This window comes from Bidens hawaiensis, unplaced genomic scaffold (genome assembly GCF_021521415.1).
Source record: "Bidens hawaiensis isolate Kalapana, Puna unplaced genomic scaffold, B.hawaiensis_p1.1 tig00030250_1, whole genome shotgun sequence".
NCBI classification, from domain to species: Eukaryota; Viridiplantae; Streptophyta; class Magnoliopsida; order Asterales; family Asteraceae; genus Bidens; species Bidens hawaiensis.
In genome coordinates this window covers 8,333-29,533 of record NW_027495041.1, presented here as the reverse complement: position 1 = coordinate 29,533, position 21,201 = coordinate 8,333, and the positions used below count along the sequence as shown (strand labels likewise).

The 21,201-nt window shown below is 33.8% G+C and overlaps 1 protein-coding gene, 2 non-coding genes and 1 pseudogene across 3 annotated transcripts; all 4 read right to left on the bottom strand.

Moving 5' to 3' along the window:
• Positions 1–4,794: 4,794 nt before the first annotated feature.
• LOC143580132 (AP2-like ethylene-responsive transcription factor BBM) lies at positions 4,795–9,358 on the bottom strand. The gene is made up of 9 exons (XM_077063246.1): positions 8,985–9,358; positions 7,886–8,432; positions 7,519–7,601; positions 7,361–7,369; positions 7,107–7,195; positions 6,753–6,826; positions 6,593–6,643; positions 6,173–6,249; positions 4,795–5,802 (listed from the first exon to the last, which is right to left on the bottom strand). Exons 1-9 carry the CDS (start codon positions 9,205–9,207, stop codon positions 5,018–5,020), a joined length of 1,938 nt encoding a protein of 645 aa, XP_076919361.1. The 5' UTR covers positions 9,208–9,358; the 3' UTR covers positions 4,795–5,017.
• A 9,486-nt stretch (positions 9,359–18,844) lies between these two features.
• On the bottom strand, positions 18,845–18,904 carry LOC143580141 (small nucleolar RNA snoR27). Its single transcript, XR_013143595.1, has one exon. It is a non-coding gene; the product is annotated as a small nucleolar RNA snoR27 (small nucleolar RNA).
• Positions 18,905–18,939: 35 nt separating this feature from the next.
• Positions 18,940–19,032, bottom strand: LOC143580140 (small nucleolar RNA snoR27). Its single transcript, XR_013143594.1, has one exon. It is a non-coding gene; the product is annotated as a small nucleolar RNA snoR27 (small nucleolar RNA).
• Positions 19,033–19,547: 515 nt separating this feature from the next.
• LOC143580131 (soluble starch synthase 1, chloroplastic/amyloplastic-like) lies at positions 19,548–20,843 on the bottom strand (annotated as a pseudogene).
• Positions 20,844–21,201: the final 358 nt, after the last annotated feature.

The window sequence follows — 21,201 nt, the reverse complement described above, 5'->3', positions numbered from 1 at the left end:
TGACCCTAGGAATCGAAGATCTTTATTTTGATCGTTTAATGTACGTATATAACGCTTCTTTAACCTTTCTTAGGTACAAAAGAAGAAGCTATTAGGTGCTACGCATAGCCTTAGGGGGTGTTTATTTTTTCACAAAAGATCTTTCTGACCTCTTTTGTTTGCATCACGCAGACATTAGGTTTGCAGATTGTTTGTTTTTCGGAAAACCTTCCATTAAAAATGGTCTGCGCGCCCTATTTTTCACGCATACATGGACCACCCACTTCTCACATATTCTAACATCTTCTCATCTTTTTCATTCATCAGCTCTCTCAAACCCAACCCTAGACACCCACAACTCTAGTCACCCCCCCTTCCACCTTCGATTATGCCGTCGTCGCTCCTCCGCCCCTACCTCCTCCACCTTCGGCCAGCCGTCGATGCTCCTTCGCAACCCCGTTGCTCGTCCGCCTCCCACGCTGCCTCTTTGCCGGAAATCAAGTAAGCATCATCTCATTACACAAAATTGATTTCATCATCATCATCTTCAGTAATTTCTTGTCACTGTTATTATTTGTTAACTACATACTAAGGGGCTGTTTGGTTCATTTAGATCTGAATGAGCATCTATCCCATTCCGCAACAACAATAAGTCTGACTTAGGGGTTGTTTGGTTCATTCAGATCTGAATGAGTCAGATCTGAATGAGCCTTTGAATGAACCAAACCGTGCCATCTTAGGGGTTGTTTGGTTCATGACAGAGGCTCATTCAGGCCTGACTCATTCAGATCTGAATGAGCCAAACAGCCCCTAAGTCTGAATGATTCAGATCTAATTTTAACCATTCAGATGTTTTTCTGTTTGAAACCAAATAGTCTGAAATCTGAATGAATCAGATGTTTACATCTGAATGGTTCCATTCAGATGTAAACAAACAGCCCCTAAGCCGTAAATCTCTGATTTTGTGTCAATTTGTCATTCTTTAAGAGAAAACTAGATTTTAGAGTAAACTTGTTGTAACTTGCAAGCACTATAGTTTTCATATTTATAAACTGATTTTATGGTAAGACCAAATGACCAATGGATGAGTGTTAGATAACTTCAATTGTAACGAATTGGTGTTAAATAATGTTCTTAAAGGGTGAATTTGGTCAAAGAATAACCAATATCAAATTAGCTGAATTCTATGGCACACCAGGTGTTTGCTAAAATGCCCAAGTGAAAGGTTATGTATATTTGATGAAATTTGTGGAGCTTAATCTGAACAAAGTTTATTCATTTGTAAAAGTATATGATTTATAGTAAAAACTTGGTATTATAAAGTTAAATGAACAAATTTGCAAGGGAATTAATGATGGGCTAAAGATTTTGTACTCGTTGGTGAATTTGATTGAGTTATAGTTATAATCAAGTTAACATATGATTCATATGTTGCAGTAATCCATGTGTATGTGTGGTGTATATTTATGTTATTATACATGGATATATACTAAACTTGGTATTACTTTGCCTTAGGAAAAGTTTACGCTTTGGCTCGGGATTGGATTAAAAGTGGAAGATCAAGTGCTTGGACTTGGATTACGTTGATGTTAATGAAGATGATGTTGAAGCACATGGCACTGCAACAAATCGGGAATATATGACACGTTTACGAGCTGAGCAGTTAGTGCAGAGTGCGGAACAAATGATATATAAAAAATGTAATTGTGGTTTTATGAATATTATTTCAGTGTTGTATGACTATCATTTAATTTCGATGTTGAAGGATTTTTTTTATTTAAATTTCAGCTTATTTAAAATCCATGTTTTATTTTAGCAATTTACAGACGTTAAAAAACAAATAGTCTTCTTCTTGTAGACTATAGAGGTTTGATCTACCTCTTTAGCTACATATGCCTGGAGATGTGGTCCGCAAAGTGCAAACATTTTACCTCTTAAAAAACAAACATCACCTTAGTTATTCTGAGACGCAAAAGATGACCGCTTGACCACCCACTTAACCCATGAAGGAATAAATTACTATGTCACCATAACATGGCCCAACTCCATTGACTACTACCACCACCAAGCCATGGCTCAAGCCCACACACAACCTTTAGCATGCACTACGCACAAAACTATAACACCTCGAATCAACAATGGTTGTGCTGCAAACAAGAACAACGCTATAACCGTCTTCTATCTTGATAAATACAAACACTTGTATATGTAGCATATATATATGACAAATATTACAAGTCACATGATTATGAGGGTTATTTTGCAAGCATACATGAGTATGTAAATTGACTAACGTGTATCACTTGAATAACTTGAATATCAAACATGGACCCTTTTCCATTTGGCACAAATCCAAGTTACTAAGATAACGACTCAACGCTTATATGAGGACGAGGATGAGGCTCCAACCAAAATTAAAAACATAAACACATAAGCACATAATCATGAGGCATAACACATAGAATACAAATAATCATGCATAAACATGAAATTGAATTGTATTTAAATAAATGCGGTAAAAACATGAGTAGTTTGATAATGGTATACATGCTACCCCCAGATTATGTAAATGCGGAATAGGATATGTAAACTCGCCTCGATAAGAAACGAGTTACGATGCGGAAACAAACAGAATAACTTGAAATAAACGAGCCGACCAAACACCTCAACGAAATAATCTATGATTTGAAAGTTGGAATGGTCTTTTACACATTCAATCATCTTAACAATAATAAGCTGGGAGGGTGGGTGGCTGGCTTTTATAAACTTAAATAAGTTTTGTTTGATTTTCACCTATTCATTTGACACAAGCCCTGCAGTTCATTAATTTATTGGTTCAATAACTTGTTTTCAAAAGTATTTGAAACTACCCTTAATACTCACGTAAGTTTTTCTAAGACAGAATGTCAACCATCCATACTGACTCACTTAGGAGCACCATCCAAAAGGAAATCCATCACTATAAAAAAATCACATTGAGTCAGGATTCGAACATGAGATTATAAATCCCAACCATCTCTTCATACAACTGGATCAAAAGATCAACTGCTTGTTTAATAACTCGTAATCAAACTAAAGAAATTTTGATAGTTCGTACTTCGTAGTTTAACGGGCCCACAATCCAGTGTGATGCGAATTAAAAACATTGGGTAATAGGTTCTTATAAAGATGCATAAAAAGGCGTAGCCCAGGCCCATTCATTATTTGCAATACTTTAGTTTCTGCCATTCTTTTTAATTCATTTTTTGGTATCTTATTGCAATATCAAGTTCAGGTCAAGTTTAAGTTTGCCTGAACTCTAGCTTTGCGATTTAAAAGGGGATAGCGGCGCAGCTTGTTGCTCGCTTACCCATTATCCAGATTTAGTTCGGTTTGTGTTAAATATAAAAGTTAATGTGTTTTAACTTGACTTACATAGCTCGAGTTCAGCTTATTTCAAACTCTACAACCAAAGCTTGAACACGATTTGTGAGAAAGTGAACTTGAGCTCAACCAAATTTGATTTTATTTGCTTTGCGTTAATAACTTTTTTTCAGTATTTTATTAAGTTACATGCACATATAAATACTTTCATGGAGATTTATAAAGTTAATTTTTATAAGTATGTTTAACAAAATATATACTTACAAGTTATATATTGTAATCATAATTATATGTATGATATAACTGTTGTACAAAACAAAGTTTAATAAAATTGTTTTTAAAAAAAATACACATTTAGATTTGCTATTGTACTCAATAACTCAAACTTGGTAAATGAAACTCAAGTGTGTGCTTAACTGCTCATTGATTAAACGAGTTTCAATTTAGGCTCCGGTTTGTTTTATTTCGGTATAATTCAAGCTTATAAAAAGTCGGTTTCAAATAACTCGCAAACGGCTCTTAATTTACACCTTTAAACGTGTTTGAGATTTTAAGATTGTCTAAAATGGCTCTTGAATAAAAACATGTCACCAATCTTTTTTAAATTTTTAACTCATATCCATGTATGTTTCATGATTGTTGTCTTAGACATACTTCTATATCATATTTTAAAAGCTTTTTTTTGTAACTTAAAAACAAAATACATGCTTCTTTTTAAAAAATATATATTTTTTGCATTTACTAAAAATAAAGATGCCGTTTCGTCTCAGAAAAAACTTGGCACACCACTATGTGACCAAGTTATCTAATATATATAATTTACAAGTTTGGTGTCGCTAAGTCGCCATTGGGCCACTTGTCGGCACCTTACTTGTCCACAAAATTTTGTTTTCTTTTGTTTTCGTTTTGTTAATGTGACGAAAATCGACCCATTCGCATAGACTCAACGTCTTAACGTCCGGGACCGATAACGCTTAGTTTTACCAACGCCCGAGTTTACTGACGACACCACCCCACTGGTCCACTCAATTTGTATGTAATTTTTCCCTCTTTTTAGCTTTGGTACCGTAACGTACATAGCCGAAACCGACAGAAATCGCGTCCAGTTACCACCTCAATGCCAAGACTGACAACGATTAGGTTTTACCACTGTCCGGGTTTACTGACCAAACAAACTTTGTTTTAAATAATTTATCTTTTTTGACGAAAATATATTTTTTGGATGCTAAGGTTTTACAAATGGTGTCTATATCGTAAAGAACGTAAATGATACTAACTGAATTCGCATCAACTCACCGACGTAACGCTTAGGTTTTACCAATATTCAAGTTTCAACGTTGAGGTTTTTTCTAATTGCCCCGGTGAAAAATGCCGGGTGAAAATCTAGTTATCCATAAATATGATTACCTATTGTGTTGTCAAAAGTGAAATTGCAAATTACAATATTGCTTGTTTTTCTACATTCCGTGGATCTAAATACATCTTCAAAATTAAGATCACAAAACCCATAGCATATATAAGCTATTGGTTTCTTGACCTTTGGTTAGATCCTAATCTATTACAAAGTTAATAATAAAACCCTAATATCTTTCCAAGTTCATGAAGAACAAAGAATTGCAAGAAAAAAAAAAAGCTACACCTAAAACCCTCAAATTATATCAAGGCATTCAACTTACTATGAATCATTCCAAGTAGTAAAGTTAGGAGCACCACCATGAGCCACCACCAGGTTGGCAGTTCTTGCTGCAAGCGTCGGTATGGCGGTTGGCACCCAACCACCATAACTGGACCCTTGATGATGGTAGTACATATTCCCATCACCATCTTGAGGTGAATCCACACTATTTGCCATCATATGGTTCATATAGACACCACCACCACCGCCATATCCCATAACCGAATGATCACCTCCTCCACCGCCTCCACCGCTATAACTATGGTCCATTGAAGATGAATCCATGCTCATAAGATTATGAAGAACAGAAGAGTTTGGTGAGGGTTGAAAAAACTGATGAAGTTGTTGAAGATCTTGGAAGCTTTGACCATCTGGCTCGTGTTGTTGTTGTTGTTCTTGTTCTTGTTTGCACCATAACCGTTGTTGGTTCGAGGTGTTATAGTGTTGTGGATAGTGCATGCTAAACGGTTGGGTGTGGGCTTGAGCCATGGCTTGGTGGTGGTGGTAGTCAATGGAGCTAGGCCATGTCATGGTGGCATAGTTGTTTATTCCTTCATGGGTCAAGTGGGTGGTCAAGTGGTCATCTTTAGCGGCTCGGAGTATCTCAGTGGCTGCGGCTTTTTCTGCATCTTTGAGACGTTTGGCTGCACCACCTATTGGTAAAGTGGTGCTTTCAAGGATGCATTTAACATCATATCTGTTGATTTCAAAGTTTGTGACTGCATTTAGTCCACGAAACTTGATCGCGGCTATGTCGTACGCCTCAGCCGCTTCTTCTTGTGTACCTAAGAAAGGTGATTCAAGTGCTATATACGTTAAACGATCAACACGTATACTTAAAAAGTGTCAAAGTAGACGACTCGAGTAATTAACAAGTTCATACAAAATAGATAGGGTCATTTCACCAACACTTTTGTACAATAGGTGATCTGTTACAAAGAAATCGGTTATATTTATTATAATAATCGTCTGTCAGTAATACTCATTTTGATACTAGTAAATAATGTTAAATCACCGAAATTAAACTTTCTAAATAAATTATAAAAACTTTATATGAATTTTGACGCATTTAAATAAAACATATCGAATCGATAGGTCAATTATGCTTTAAGGTACTACATATATAATTTTAATATATGAGAGAAAAATATATACCAAAAGTTCCCAAGTAAAGATCTTTGTTCCCTGCAACTCTCCCAATTCTTGCTTGCCATCTTCCATGTTGATGGTGTCTGCATATATATTCAAGATATATTGTTACAAAATGAGTGACATTTGATCGGTTGAATAAACAAATAAATAAACTGATCATCAAATAATATCCAACGACATTTTGATTCTATTATTTTAAAGTCTTCCAAAGTATATTTTGCAAGATTCTGACTCTGTGGGTAAATAGCATGTGCAAACTGGTTTCTTTTGGTCCCATTTAATCACCAACATTAATATAACTATTTATAGCATGCAAATGGTATCCAAAATGGATCTTTCTAATAAAAATAATATCTAATATGTTCAAATGTATATATATAAAAAAATACATTATAAATTAAAGTATCAAAGTGAATGACGTACCTTGTCACACCTCTATAGATGGAAGCACCTCGTGAAAAACCACTACTTTTTCTGTAGAAATTTACAAAATTTTCAGTATATTCGTCTACATATATACACACACATTAAATATTAAAATATATATAAAGGAAATTAACCAGGTTGAGTTTCATAAATGTACCTTCTAAGTGAGGCGACATACTCTTGTCTCGTCATGTTTTTCATCTCCTCAATTTCTTTCTCATAGTTACTAATCTACACGTGTTTAGATTTATGTTTATAAAAATTATAAAAAGCAAGATGATATATAATCTTCAACCATAATCTAAGGAAAAGACCACAAAGAATCACGAAAGAAGTCCAAATACAATTTTAAACATGTTCTGTATCAATTTTATAAAAATGATAAAGTACTCAATATATATCATGGTAAAAACAACATTATGTGCTCAAGTAAAATCCTATCAAAATTTACAACAAAAAAACTTACATTGTTTGTTGTATTCTTGCTCTAGTTCAATTTTAAGAAACTCACCGGAAAATTTGTAGTTGTCGTTGTGCCCCAGTATTTCAACGCCGCTAGATCATATGCTCTTGCCGCTTTGTCCTCTTTATCATAACCTCCTAAATCAACATAAAATCGATCATAGTATAAGTTACACAATCTTGAGATGAAGGCAAGAAGCTATAAAGGATATATCCTTTTGGTACAGAAAACAAATTAAAAACCCTAGCTCTCAGTATGTGGACAAGAAAATAAAAAACACCTTTTTATGTAATTAAACTTACCCAAATAAACTGCAAGAATATTGAATAGTATCCCAGTTGAATCATTTATTAATCCATGCAACAAATAGGAAGTAAAACAAAGTTAGTAGAAGAATTTATAAATATTATTTTTATAACTCAAAAACGCATTAACTTTATTTTTAAAATTTTTTAATTACCTTGTCTGCCTTTACGAACTTGTCCTTCTCTTCTGCAACTATTATCCCATAAATGTGCCTCGTATCTCCCCGTCCATCTGTGTCTGCACTACCCATAAAACCCTTAATATATCTCATAAAAATAAAACCAAAATAAAATGGTACATTAAAAAATATGAGTAACTATACAATTTTCTTTTCAGGTCCCAAGTTTGAATCTCGGCTTATGTGTACGTTCTAATATATAGACAACGTAACTGCAAGAGAGATTCGAACTTGGGTAATGAGATACGTAAATGTTATGACTCTTTGGAAGAGACAGTATCGTTGTTATTAAGACGGATGTGTTCAAACTACATATATACAAATAAATAAAATAATATTCCACCTGGTAACACCACGGTAAATAGAAGTTCTTTGTCCAAATGTATCAATAGATTTCCGGGGCACCGCCTCCACCGCACCGCCACCGCTTCCACTATCTACAGTGGTGGCCACCTCCATCTGCTGCCGTTTATTATCGGAAGACAAACTATCACCACCGCCGCCCATAGTAAGTGAAAGCTCGTTGGTTCTTCCACCACCGGAATACACACTCATTGCCCCGGTTCTATCAACGGTTCCTTGAACCTCCGGCGGTACTCCGGTGGTGCTGTTTTGGTTAGAAGGAGTTGGGTTGTTTCTAAGCCAGTTTTTTATCATTGAAAGACCAATGCTACTGGTGGCAGTGGTTGTGTTTCCTCTAGTGGTGTCGTGTGTGGTAGTTCTTACGTCTGCGGCCGCGGCTTGAGGGGGAAGTTGGTACATGTAGTTTCCGGTGTTACCAACGCTTAAAAAATTTTCAAACTTTGGAGGTTGGATTTCAGGGTTTTCATTGCATGAACCACCACCGGACATTAATACCGACAAATCCGAGCTACCCTTCATGTTCCAATCTGTAAATCATCAAAACAAATTAACAAACAAGCTAGGTTATGTTTTTTTATAATCTGAGAATTATTCTTTCTTCAAGAAAATAAAAGAAAAAGAAGACAGAATTAAATCCTTTAAAATCTTGAATAAGAAAAATGACATTAAATATCAAGAAAATATTTACATCACTGTTTAATATGTTTTAGTAAAAATACATCATAAACAACCAAGATTATATATGTTTTATAATCTGATTATTAATTATGATTTCTTCAAAAAAAATCCTTATAATATCTTGAATAATAGAAGGAAAAATGGCATAAAATATCAAGAAAATACTTACATCACTGTCTAGTTTGTGTTAAAAAGGAGACCGCCATTAAAATATGAATTAGCTTCCATTTTCTTCATCAAAAAATGTTTTTTTGGGAATATTATTTGTTTTTATTTTTTTTGAGCTAAAACAAAAATAGGTTAAAAGACCAAAATGAATGATCAAAAAGGAAGTAATAAGTTGATTAAAATCAAATAAAAACCTACTAAATCTATAAACTTAAATTAGCAATTTAACTAACCATGGTGATTATGGTATGGTTCAAGTAAACCAAAGGGAGGGGGGAGGTTGAGAGAAGGTATAGACGAGTGACCGGCGTTTGAACCCAAATCAAAACATTCTCCGGTGCCGGAAATGGTATCAGAGTTGAAGTTATCAACCATAGATGACTGTGAATCAACCATTTGTTGTTGATCTTGAGGTGAGAGTGAGAAACCTAACCAGTTATTCATGGATGCAGCCATGACAACAGTAAAAAATGTGTTTTTTGTGTTATTTTGTCAGGTATTTAATAGGGGATTGATGAGTTCATGCACATGGATGTATGGATTGATGGATATGATCAGAAGATGGCTGCTTAAGGGTTGAGAGGATATGAAGGGTCTATGAAAGAGAAACTAATTAACCCAAAGAGGAAAATCAATTGTAATACCCCTTGTTCATACTATATACTTGTTCATATTGTTGTTTAGAGTACCTAGATACATTGTACGCATTTTAATAGAAAACAAATTAAATAGGTATGAAAAAAGTTTAAGGTGTTAATTTTACTTGATGGTAATTATTGTTAAGTAAAAAAGTAAATGACAATCTGAAAATTACAAACAATAAGTTAAAGGTACATATTTTTATACAATCTAGAAAAAGTTTTTGTATTTTGTTGAATGGTGTGTAGTAAATGAGATATTAGTCAAAATATCTAAAACTTATTTTGTTATATTTATTAATGTTATACAAATCAATATTTTCTTATTATTTTTTCTTAGTCTGTTTTTAATATATAAAGTCTTTAAACTTGTAAAACAATATTAAAGAAAATAGCATGTTACTACTAATTTGTGCTGTAGGGATGAGCATAAATACCCGTATCCGTACTTGTATCGTACCCGTATCCATACACGTACTTGTACTCGTACCAATTTAGTCTAATCGGTACGAGTATTGGTACTCATTTTTGTTGAATTTCGGTACATCTACAGTTGGGTACAGGTAAGAGTATGGTATGGGCACGTTTTGTATTTTATACATGTTTGTAATATATAAGGTTTAATTGGGATTCTTCATATTTAATTAAATTCTCCAACCGTATTATTATTAAACAAATACAAAACGTTTCTTTAATATTAAATAATATAACATCCAAGACTTGAATCAACAAACAAATCACTTAAAGTCGGCGACTGAATTAGGATTCTTCAATACTATCTTATCATTAAATTGGCGACCAATTTGGTAATTGTACTAATTTGGTACCTATCTGTGCAAGTCAAGATACCCAGATTAATTCAGGTTGTTTGTAACTCGTACTGGTACCGTTTTCAAGATCGTTGAATATCTTGAAATAAAAAAAGCATAAGTGGTACAAAAACATGTTCCGTATCAAAATGCTCGTACCAATACACGTACGTATACGTAACCGTACCATACCGAAAAATTTGGAACGAGTATTTGGACATGTTTTATTGATTTTTGGTATGGGTACAGGTATGGTTATGGATATAGGTGTTGTCTGAAGCTCTTCTCAATTATGATGTATAAAAGGGGAATGGACACTCATGAGTTTTACCCATGCAACGATCAATCCTGCATTGTTATCTCATTTTTATCCTCATGTACCCGCAAACCAAAAAATTACTCGGCGATACCTTCTCAATTAGGTTTATAGGATTATAATAATCTATGTTGAATGATATTAGCTTATAATAACTCATATTCATGTTATCGTCACTAGCGGTTATTTTTAAAAAAGTTAGCCCCCAATCCCCCGTTGAAAAGGACTTACGGCGTTATACTTTTTCCGGATTTCAAACTAGTGTTTTAGAGCTTTTGATCGGAAGGAGGATATGAGTCGATTGATGTAAACTTAGTTCAAAACGGTGCTCCAAAACGACGAAATAATGCTTCAATTCGAGTGTTCGAACTTACAAGAAACAAAAATTAAGTCGTTTGGATCACTGTTTCGAGCTAAGTTTTACAACAATCGATTTATATCCTCCTTCCAATCAAAAGCCTTAAAAAATTAGTTTGAAATTCGGAAAAAAGTATAACGTTGTTAAGTCTTTTTTAACGGGAAGTCATTGGGGGTCAACTTGATTAAATTTGGGACCGCCAGTGGTGATAAAATAAATAGGGTTTTTTATCGATCAATACCATTTAATAGGGATTATTAAATCTAATAAACCATTTTATTATAAAGGTGAAAAGAAAATAATCCGGTGAGTCAGTAGTAGGTGAGTCAGTAGTATGTAAATGAGCTAAATGACCTTTAAAAAAACTACTAATGATGGTGAGACCTTGTAGACATTTATCATTAACTTGAAAGCATGCAAACATTAGATACGCCCAAAAATTTCAACTTTTTTTCGTAAAGGAAAAAGAACAAGTGCATAAGTTTATGACTTTGGGAAGTCCATGTGCCCAATTGGTAACTAAAGTTTACTGCCTAACTTTAAATGTATATAATAATGATTTAAGAATTATTAATTTGACTCAACTGTTACCCAGATGGGTTAATTAATTTTATATTAGTATATTTTTCTTTTTATTTTACTCTTCTTTTGGGAATTCTCAAGAATCAGCTGGAATGATGGATTACATTTGACTTGGTCAAAAGTTACATACATTGGTACGATAATTTATACATTATTTTTCTTCAAATTATCATATGTTAATTGTTGATTAATTATCGTAAATATTAGTTGTTAATTCGTTAATAGAAATCCTTTCATGTTGTTTTAAGCTTAAGACTCTTTAGAGTGGAAGGAGCATCCCAATCCATATTTCATCATTTTATAATGCATGTTAGCTAGTGTCATGTCAAGTTTCCATTATTTAAGATTCACCCATGAGTCCAAATGTGTGTCATAATCACGTACTTCACTTATGATATCATCAACGACCTCTTCGTTGTTTAAAGGATCGGTTATGTATTATGGAGATATTGCTTTGTTTTTATTCTTTAGATTTATATTCTGTAGAATCATGTAGGTGTTCATAAAATTTCTAGGATGCGTTGTCCCTGTTGGAAATCAAATTATGCACCACTTCATTTTCAAACACCAAAAACCCTCTCTACGTCTTTTCTTACCTCTTATTGTGGCTTTGCAAACCTTATTCGCCTGACAAGTAATTCCCAAGTACTCCCAGATTAGGTCGAGTCCTTGCAACTCCTCAATCAACTGACTTAGCATCGCCTAGCGACTTCAGCATTTATGATTTTGTAATCACATACTTTTGATAGTACCTTAGTAATTGCAACAAATAGACACTTTTCCATGTGTTTAAACATTTTGAACGTGTTATTTATATGAACACCCCAATAAATAAATCAAGATCACAATGCGTAAAGCCATTTTACTAGACACTTTTCTATGTGTATATGCATTCAACGGATGTAAAAATAATAAGAATCACCATTTTCTCAGTGACCCTGCTAACCCTAGGCGCCATCCATCCTCCAACCTCAAATACATCATCTCAACGGCTAATTGCGTACTAGATACAACACTATCGACCTAAATAACCAAGATCCTTCAATACATCCTCAAAATCGACTTTGAAGCTAAAAATACTTCAGCCGCTAAGGATGAACAAGACACGAATATGAAGATTAAAGCACAAAATTAATCTTGATATCTACCTTTTGTTGTTGATTATGACCATGACAAACATCAAGTAACAAGAGTCGATAATCAATTTGTTGATCAAAAATAGATATGATATTTCGCCGCCACCAAACACACGAACACCAACTGTTCATCATCAAAAACCCATAAAATATTCACAAAAATACTAAAACGAACCTCTTAATGTGTTAGTGAATCCAAATCTATGAACCCGAGATGAAATTCAAGTACTTTATTTCCCCCAAATCTTCAAACTTTATTTCCAAAACATTCAAAAATTAAAGTCTTGTTTGGGTAATCGTGGAATTAGAACCCGAATATTAAGAGCAAAGTTGAATCAAGTGATTCAACCTGCTCTGATACCATAAGTAGATCTCCTAACACCGGATCTATCAAACACATGGATTTGCTCTTGATAATCTCTCGAGACGGGTGCTGTGAAATCAAACGGTCGAACGAATAATTAAAATATAATATAATGGATAAACGATTCCATAGTCAGTATAAAAGTGATGAAATATATTAAACGAATCGACCCCATCCAAGGTGAGCTTCCCTTGTGTCGGTGATTTACACCATGTTAAACACACTCCAAAAATAGAAAATAAGTTTCCTATTTGTAGCTAAAAACAAAATCCTAACAATCAAGAAGCTTTCTAATCATTGAAGGCAATCGCATGCGTCGAAGCTTACGTCTCAGATCCGTATTACATGCCAAATTAAACTGATTGATTGACCAAAATATATTTAACGAGTTTCGCCACAATGATATCGCAACTCACAAATTTTTGACCTAACACATGTATTTTAGCCTAATATTTTTATTAAAATATGTAAGGCTATAGAAATTGACCTTAGCATTTGTGGTATCTAAGTTTATAGCTTACGCACTCTTACACGCAGTTAACATGCATTCCTATAAACAAGACAACCTACCAAGGTTGTAATTTTGTGCACTAACATAACCTCTGTAGTGATTATACCTTACATGCTATTTCGAAATTTTGATTCTAGCTAGGGTCTAGTTCATCACTATATCATTACTTTACATTTCACATGATCAACGCAAAGTCAATATGCTATTGGCACGTGAATAGCACAATTATAACTTCGTGCACAGATGCACGCCTATGCACAACATAACCGCTACCAACACGAGTGGACACCTAATGCCCGCATTTGGACATAACCATGTTCCAAATAACTACCCGACTGTCAACTTGATTACTAGTCTAGGTAAACATAACCAATAAATCTTAGGTAATGTGGTAATACTTTTTTGACACAGCGGGTACCATTCTGATAGTCCGTCTAAGAACACTGTCTCCCACTACACACTTATGCTTAGAACATCCTGACATACCAAGAGTATTAAAAGGTGGTACACCTTGTATTACTAACTATACCCACTATAACCCCTCGACATACCAAGATAATTAAAATTGGTTCCAACACTCATTAAAGCGTTAAGACTCGAGGTTTTCCTCATAAGTAATAACTCCTCTTTTCTATCACTACGTTCTCTATTACAAAGATTTTTTGAGGATTGAAACGATATGAAATCTTGTCTTAAGCACTTTTATATATACGAAAGTCAGACCAATTAAAATTTAACACTTGGCAAATAATATGGATATGTCTTAATGGTTAGACGACATGTATATAATATGACATTCATGTGGTAACTATGTAACAACATGAAACTTTATTCCATGTTTGCCAACTTTAAAAAGTTGAGGGACCAAAAATATCCTCAAACTGATTAGAAACCAAGACCCCAAATACGTACGACGAAAACCAGCACGAAAAACAAGTAAAACTAAAGTTGGTTTGCGACGGATAAAACCCATGCCTATCGCAATACGCGACATACTTGTAAAATATCTGAAAATTTGGGTGGTGTCTTACTACGCAGTGACCGTACCCATTTGACCATCTTAATACATGATCGCGACGTTAAGTAACCCGGACCACGTGGCGCTAACTCAACTACACGTGGAAGGTTTAGGCTTGACACATCAACCCTAGTGGGCGACGTCTTGCTACGTGACGACCTACCCTTTTCCCCGTCTTACGCGACGGAGTGGGTAATCGGCCTATAAAAAGGTGACTAAAGGGTGATCACCTTCATCCAAACACACCCCTAAACACATGCTTAACATCGTAGTGCGTGCCGACGAGTCCCGAGCCCTGATGTTCCAACGATTCGTTTCCCTGACACAAAACGTATAGTAGAAGTGATGCCCGGTAGATCTTAAGATTTATACTCTAAATACTCATGTTAAGGTAGGAGTTCCGCTTAAATTGTTTCAATACATGCATGACTTAGACCCTAGTCGGGGGTATAGCTTAAACCTTGAAAAGTATTAAATATGTACTTTTAGCTTTTCAAACATAAAGTTTATAGTTAAATAATGTTTCTTTGTGACTAAGAAACATAAATTTTTACATATAAAGGTTTGAGTCAAATTGACTCTTTATGAAGAAGAAACGTGTAAGATAATTGTTAAATAAATAGGAAGACTACAGGTTTAAATGTTTTATTCATAAAAGTGATTTATCAAGATTTAAAGTATGGTTGTCAGTTTGTGTTTTAACTTGCCTAACAGGTTAGAGACGGCGCGATTAACACAAATATCAAACATAAAAATGACTTGTTTAATAGTTAATTTGGTGGTTTAAGCATGACAATTATACGTTTTATGTACCAAGAAACAAAAATGAGATACTCTAATGTCTTAATTTTAATTATTTTTAAAAAAGTACAAAATTGCATAGCGCACTTTTTTGCTAAACATGTCTTATCATGTCTAAACGGTACCTATTATGATGTCCCTAAGTTAAAGCTATGTAAGTTAGACTAAAGGTCTAAAACTAGATCATTCGATCTAGATATTTATCAATGTTGTAAAAGTAGGTCTACAAGGCCGAGTACTCGCTACAAGGTATGGTGCCCAGGGGAGTTTCTTTAACTCCGCCTAGTTACTAAAAATTGGTCAAATGTGGTCAACATTAGCCTGAATCACATCTAGTCGGTTAACTTGGTTATATTTTGACTTAAAACATACAACATAATTCGTACTTCTATAATATTAAAGAACGAATATCCTTATTTTTAATTAATGATTAACATTTTTTAGAGTAATTTAGTGTTTAAAAATGTATTTCTCTTGTTTATATTGATATTCATTTATTTTGTTATAAATATTAGTAAACTTATGATATTTGAAATATATATTACCCAAAATCTAATTTTCTTTATATTTATCATGTCCGAGTACTCTCCGAGTACTCCCTCCAAGGGGTTTGGCCGCCTAGGGACCGCCTAGCGACTTTTGCAACATTGATATTTATACAAGTTATTCTCGTACTGTAGGTCCAAGGTAACGTACAAACCGAAAGGAGTATAGAAAACTAATCAGAATAAAGGTGAATACGTCTAATCTCTTTACAAGTCGGAATACGCTTAAACTTACAAAACACTTTAAACGACGCATTTATACAAAAGTTTGCATGTGATTATAACTCCCTAAAACTTGAGTATCCACTGAAATTCAAGTTAGTTATATGTGTTCCTGGATCCATACATATGTGGGCAGAGGGTAAGCATACCCCACCACGCTTAACATCATGCCACTGTCACACTAAGCTAGTCTATGGAGCTATGTGGGCTTGACCATGTGCATATAATTAGTACACAGATCTACATGGTCGTTGATTGTTTTGAATATGAGCTAAAGGTTTACATAAAATGTTTTAGAGTCAACGAGTTCACCAGCATGTGTTGCTGGCATTTTTTATAAATTATTTTACATGTAAATCATAAATAGTGATAGAAGATGGTTGTTTAGCCATTAAATGATTTGATGACTCAGATTATGCTTTAATATTGTAAATGATGTAAATTAATATTTTCTCAAGATTAAACTATTTTGTAATATCATCAATTATATAATTCAAAACATTTTGAATATAATAATATTTTAACGAAAAGACTTCCAATTTGCAACCAATACTTTGATATATTTTCAAAACATGTATCAACAGTTAGTCACACGCTTATACGCATAAAACTAGGTGTGACAATTTATGTCAGCATTATGCATGCATACCAATTTGTTTTTGCTTGTAAAGTACACACATTATAATTCGAATGAGAGAAAATTGATGAACTAAATTTATCAAACAAGATACTTTATTATATGTCTAATCGTATTCTATAGCGAAACATTTTTCTTTCTTGAACGCTATTTGGATCATTGACGGACCTTTATCTCCATTTCACTCTCAGAAAGAAACTCGCCATGAGTGTGAAAACCCTCTGGCATGTTGGATAGTTTGGGATTCCAACAAAGGGAAAACACATGTTGGAGTTATCTTCAACTTCAAAAGCTTGTAAATAAAATAAAATAATATAAACAGAATAAAGTAATGATAGGTGAGGTTGCGGGGTAAATGCAAAACCCTGCACCGGCACCCATGCGGTTTCGTAACTTTAAATCAAACTCCATTCATTTATTACTCTTTTTGGATTCTTTTGACCATATAGATTACATAAATTATTTATCAAAGGAATATTTAAGTTTGATCGCTTCACATAATTATATAGTGGTTAATCTGTCAAAATTTCGGTTTAAACTTATTTTCCAACTTTTAAACTGTATTTAGTTACTACAATCTGGCAGATTCTAATTAAGGTTGCTAGAGGTGCAGATCATGAAGGTTATGAAAAATAAAACCAACAATTAAATATTTAACCAAATCCTTGGAGTTTTATGGCGATTGTTCATTTTTAAACAAAATACAATACGTTTCACGAAACCGATTTTCTAAGGAGATTTGGTAAGGTGCTTTGGAGATTGGTACCGAGTAAACCAATCCTCAGTGGAGGAAGTGCCCTTAGCACCTTAAGAATTTTCATCGATAAAAGTTAACTTTAAGGTCTTCCCAATCATTCTGTAGGCCCAAAGCGGAATGAGCTTTCGACGTCCTTTTCAGATTTCATAGTTATATAAACGTGGTTAGTTTGGTTTTCAAAACTCAAAATAATGAAAGTTATACTTGTATTATGTAAACATTACAAACTAGCATGACACCTACTTACCTTTTATAGTTAGATTTGCACAAAAGTCACTTCTGTAGCTTTGACTCTTAAAGTGTTGTTGAATGCAAAATAAAAACTCCTAATTATGTTTGCTTCATTAAATTAAACCACATACAGAAGAATAAATTTGTAACATTCAAGTACATGTCGTCGCTACAGGTTCTGCATGTCAGATAAACAATTTTGCAGTTCTAATTTGACAAGTTGATCTACGGTTTGCATAAATAAGAAAGGATTCGTAAGTGGTGTGTTGACAAAAATACTATTGTGTTTTTTGATCACGGCATTGTTGTTTTTTCAAATGTATAACAGTATAAATAAATAAGACTACCAAGATAAATGGCAATATGATATCGCCTGGTATTTTACAACCTTGCATGTTGAAAATGGTTTAGCTTGTGTAAAAGAGTCACGTCTCTTGTAAGGGAAAGCAAACTCTTGGCCTTTTTTGTTAGATTTTATGGTTGTTTTGATTGTATGCAAAAGTTTGTTCTTGGCACAATAGTTTTTCGTCATCACACTACTAGAAAAAATGCCTTCAATGACATGCATTGCATGTCATTAAAGGACCCTTATGACAAGCAAATGTGTGTCATTGAAGCCCTGTCATAAATTGTGTATGACTCGCTTTCTGTGTGTCATATTTAATGACACGCATTTATGACACACGTCTTTGACATGCATTTATGACACGCTTTCAATACTAGTGTTTACGACAGCAATTAATGACACTCATGTATGCACGTCATCTGCATAATTAATAATATTTAAATTAATAATTTAATATATAGTAACAAAACTATGCATTACATTTCCAAAATAAGCATCCTACATCAAAAGATTACATATAGTCCTTAAGTTAACAAAAGTATCAGTTAATATTTAGTATAATACATATCACTAACGAAATATAAGCTGTGTTGTATACGCTGACCAATCTTCTCGAACCGAATCGAAATTTCTCTCCGTGTATTCGTGTTTGCCTCCCCCAACCTAAGTTGAAAATTAAACAAAAAATACGTTAGGTCAAAAGTCATGATACCTACGAATTTAATACACTTGTAGCAAATACTAAAAAGGACTTCATCTAATTACAACAAATAATTCTTTTATTTTTATTTGCATCAGTGTGAAAAAAAAAGAAGCACTTTCAATGTATATATATTTTACAGATAGATAACGCAGTAATATATAAACCATCATCGATTCACCAAACGGTTAGAATAGAAATTATATGTGGATTTAAAATCGGATCTTAGGAAGACTATTTTATCATCAGTTCATGTAAAGGAATTTACAGATAGATAACGCAGTTTCTTCATATACATCATCGATCCACAATTTATATTGAAATTAAGTAAAACTTAAAAAAAAAAAAAACTAAAAATAATGATAGAATTTGTGAAAACGACATGATATGGATGTTAAGCAGAAGATGAATATGAATGATTTGAGCTTAGGAAACAAGAGGCTGTATACTTAAGCTTAAAGGCCAAAATAAAATTGAAAAATAATAAAATAAATAAATTTTACTTACATTGTTATCAATGAGGATTTGAAGTCCTTCATAAACGATCTCCTTCATGAAATTTAAGACGTAATAACCACACTCGGTACTTCCCGGCTGAGTCGGACACTACAAAATTACAAACAATATAATTATTAAGACATAATTAAAGTTTGTAGTGATTTATAAAACAAAAATATGAGACTTAGTCAAATTTCAGAATTTAGGGTTATAACATGCTGTCAAAAATAGCAAACATATTAAGTTCTCACCTTGCAGTTGAGATATGGGAACATTGAACTCGACCCATCCACGAAACTTATCGTTAAACGCTGCATCAGTGGCTCTCGTCCAGTCTTCATATTGTTTTTCTCTAGATCCAAGCATTATCTAAAATATATTTTATCTTTATTCATATGAAGGTCAAGTGTTTGATCCAATTCCTAAACAAGTGCTACAATTTGAGTTAATTTACTTACAAATTGAACATCATCTTGCAGCAAATAAGGAGCAACCGAGAGAATTATGTCAATACCTTTCTGGTAGTCCAACCTCCCAATAAATTTCACAGTAGAAAGAAAAGATAACAACCTTCCCTGAAAGGTCATCGAGAGAGTAATGAGACGGGATGTGCTCATCCCGAGACGGATTCCATTCTGTTACATCAATGCCATTTGTGATCCTGCATTGCCATATAACTAGACTACTTGTAAAATGATAAATAAAAATAGTGATAACACCAATCTAAAGCATCATGATAACTACCAGTGAACTATAATATGTTAATATAAACAAGTTAATATAATATATGGATTGCAAACTACATACCATTAACAACAGTCTTTCGACTACTGAGAAGCTCGTCTAAAACGTTTCCACCTTCTGGGGTTGTAATTTCCCGAGAATAGCCCTGATCACGACAATTAAACACATAAGCAATCCTAAATGTTTATATCTTAAAGGGAAGTTTCGTCTTTTTTTATTACCTCGCTAACTGTCAGTATCCGGTCAACAGTGACAGTTGCACCTTTCGGAATATTAACAGCTTCACCAGTGTCAAGAGCATGTGTTGTTGCCCATTTAGGAATATCCACCCCAAAGCTCCGTACCACTCGTGTGGCAATCCAAAATTCCTATTAGTCGATGCTGGCTCAACTCCCTACAAAGTAATAAAGTAATAGTATTAATGCATCATGCTAAATATACATTTTATTAAATTTGTATACATGGTGTGCAAGATTATGTATAACAACAATACTCCTAGCATCTTTGTAAAATCCATACGGCCAATACTTTGCTGCTAATAGTCTAGAGCATAATACATATATTAGAGTCGGATATTACAAAATGAGCAAAAAACACATATTTTTGGAAGAATTAAGGACATACACTAGGACAAGACCAGCATGCCAATCATTGGCAAGAAACAAACATTTTTCACCATATGTAGCTTCACATGCTGCGTGACAAAGTAAGGTGAAACAAAACTGCTCCAAAAACCTAATAATGTTAATTTATTTTATTGAAAAACATATGATTAGTAAAGTACAATTTTCTTAATTAGTACCTGGTTATCTCCAAATGCACCATAAGCATCACCGTATGGTTTCCAGGACGGTGGAAAGAAGAGTGGTCCACAAATACCTGAAAACACCATATTAAGATTAACAGAAAAATTCATATGAACTGTCAATTATGCTTTAGAATTCAACATTTATAAAACAAAAAAAAAATTATGTTTCAGAAATAACTTAACACTCTGTTATTAAACCCTAGCCAATTAATGATAGAATAAGGTAAAATTGAAGAAATCTACCTCAAAGAAGATGAATTCCTTCAATAAACACAAACTTTTGCTTCAATTTTTCAAAAAATCAGGCATAAGGTTGTGGTGGTGGCCGGCGTTCGTGACTGGCTTTCGGGGTGATGGCCGGCGTTCGTGGTGATGGCTGGCGTTGGTTCGTGGTGGTGGCCGGAATTCGTTCGTGGTGGTGGTGGACGA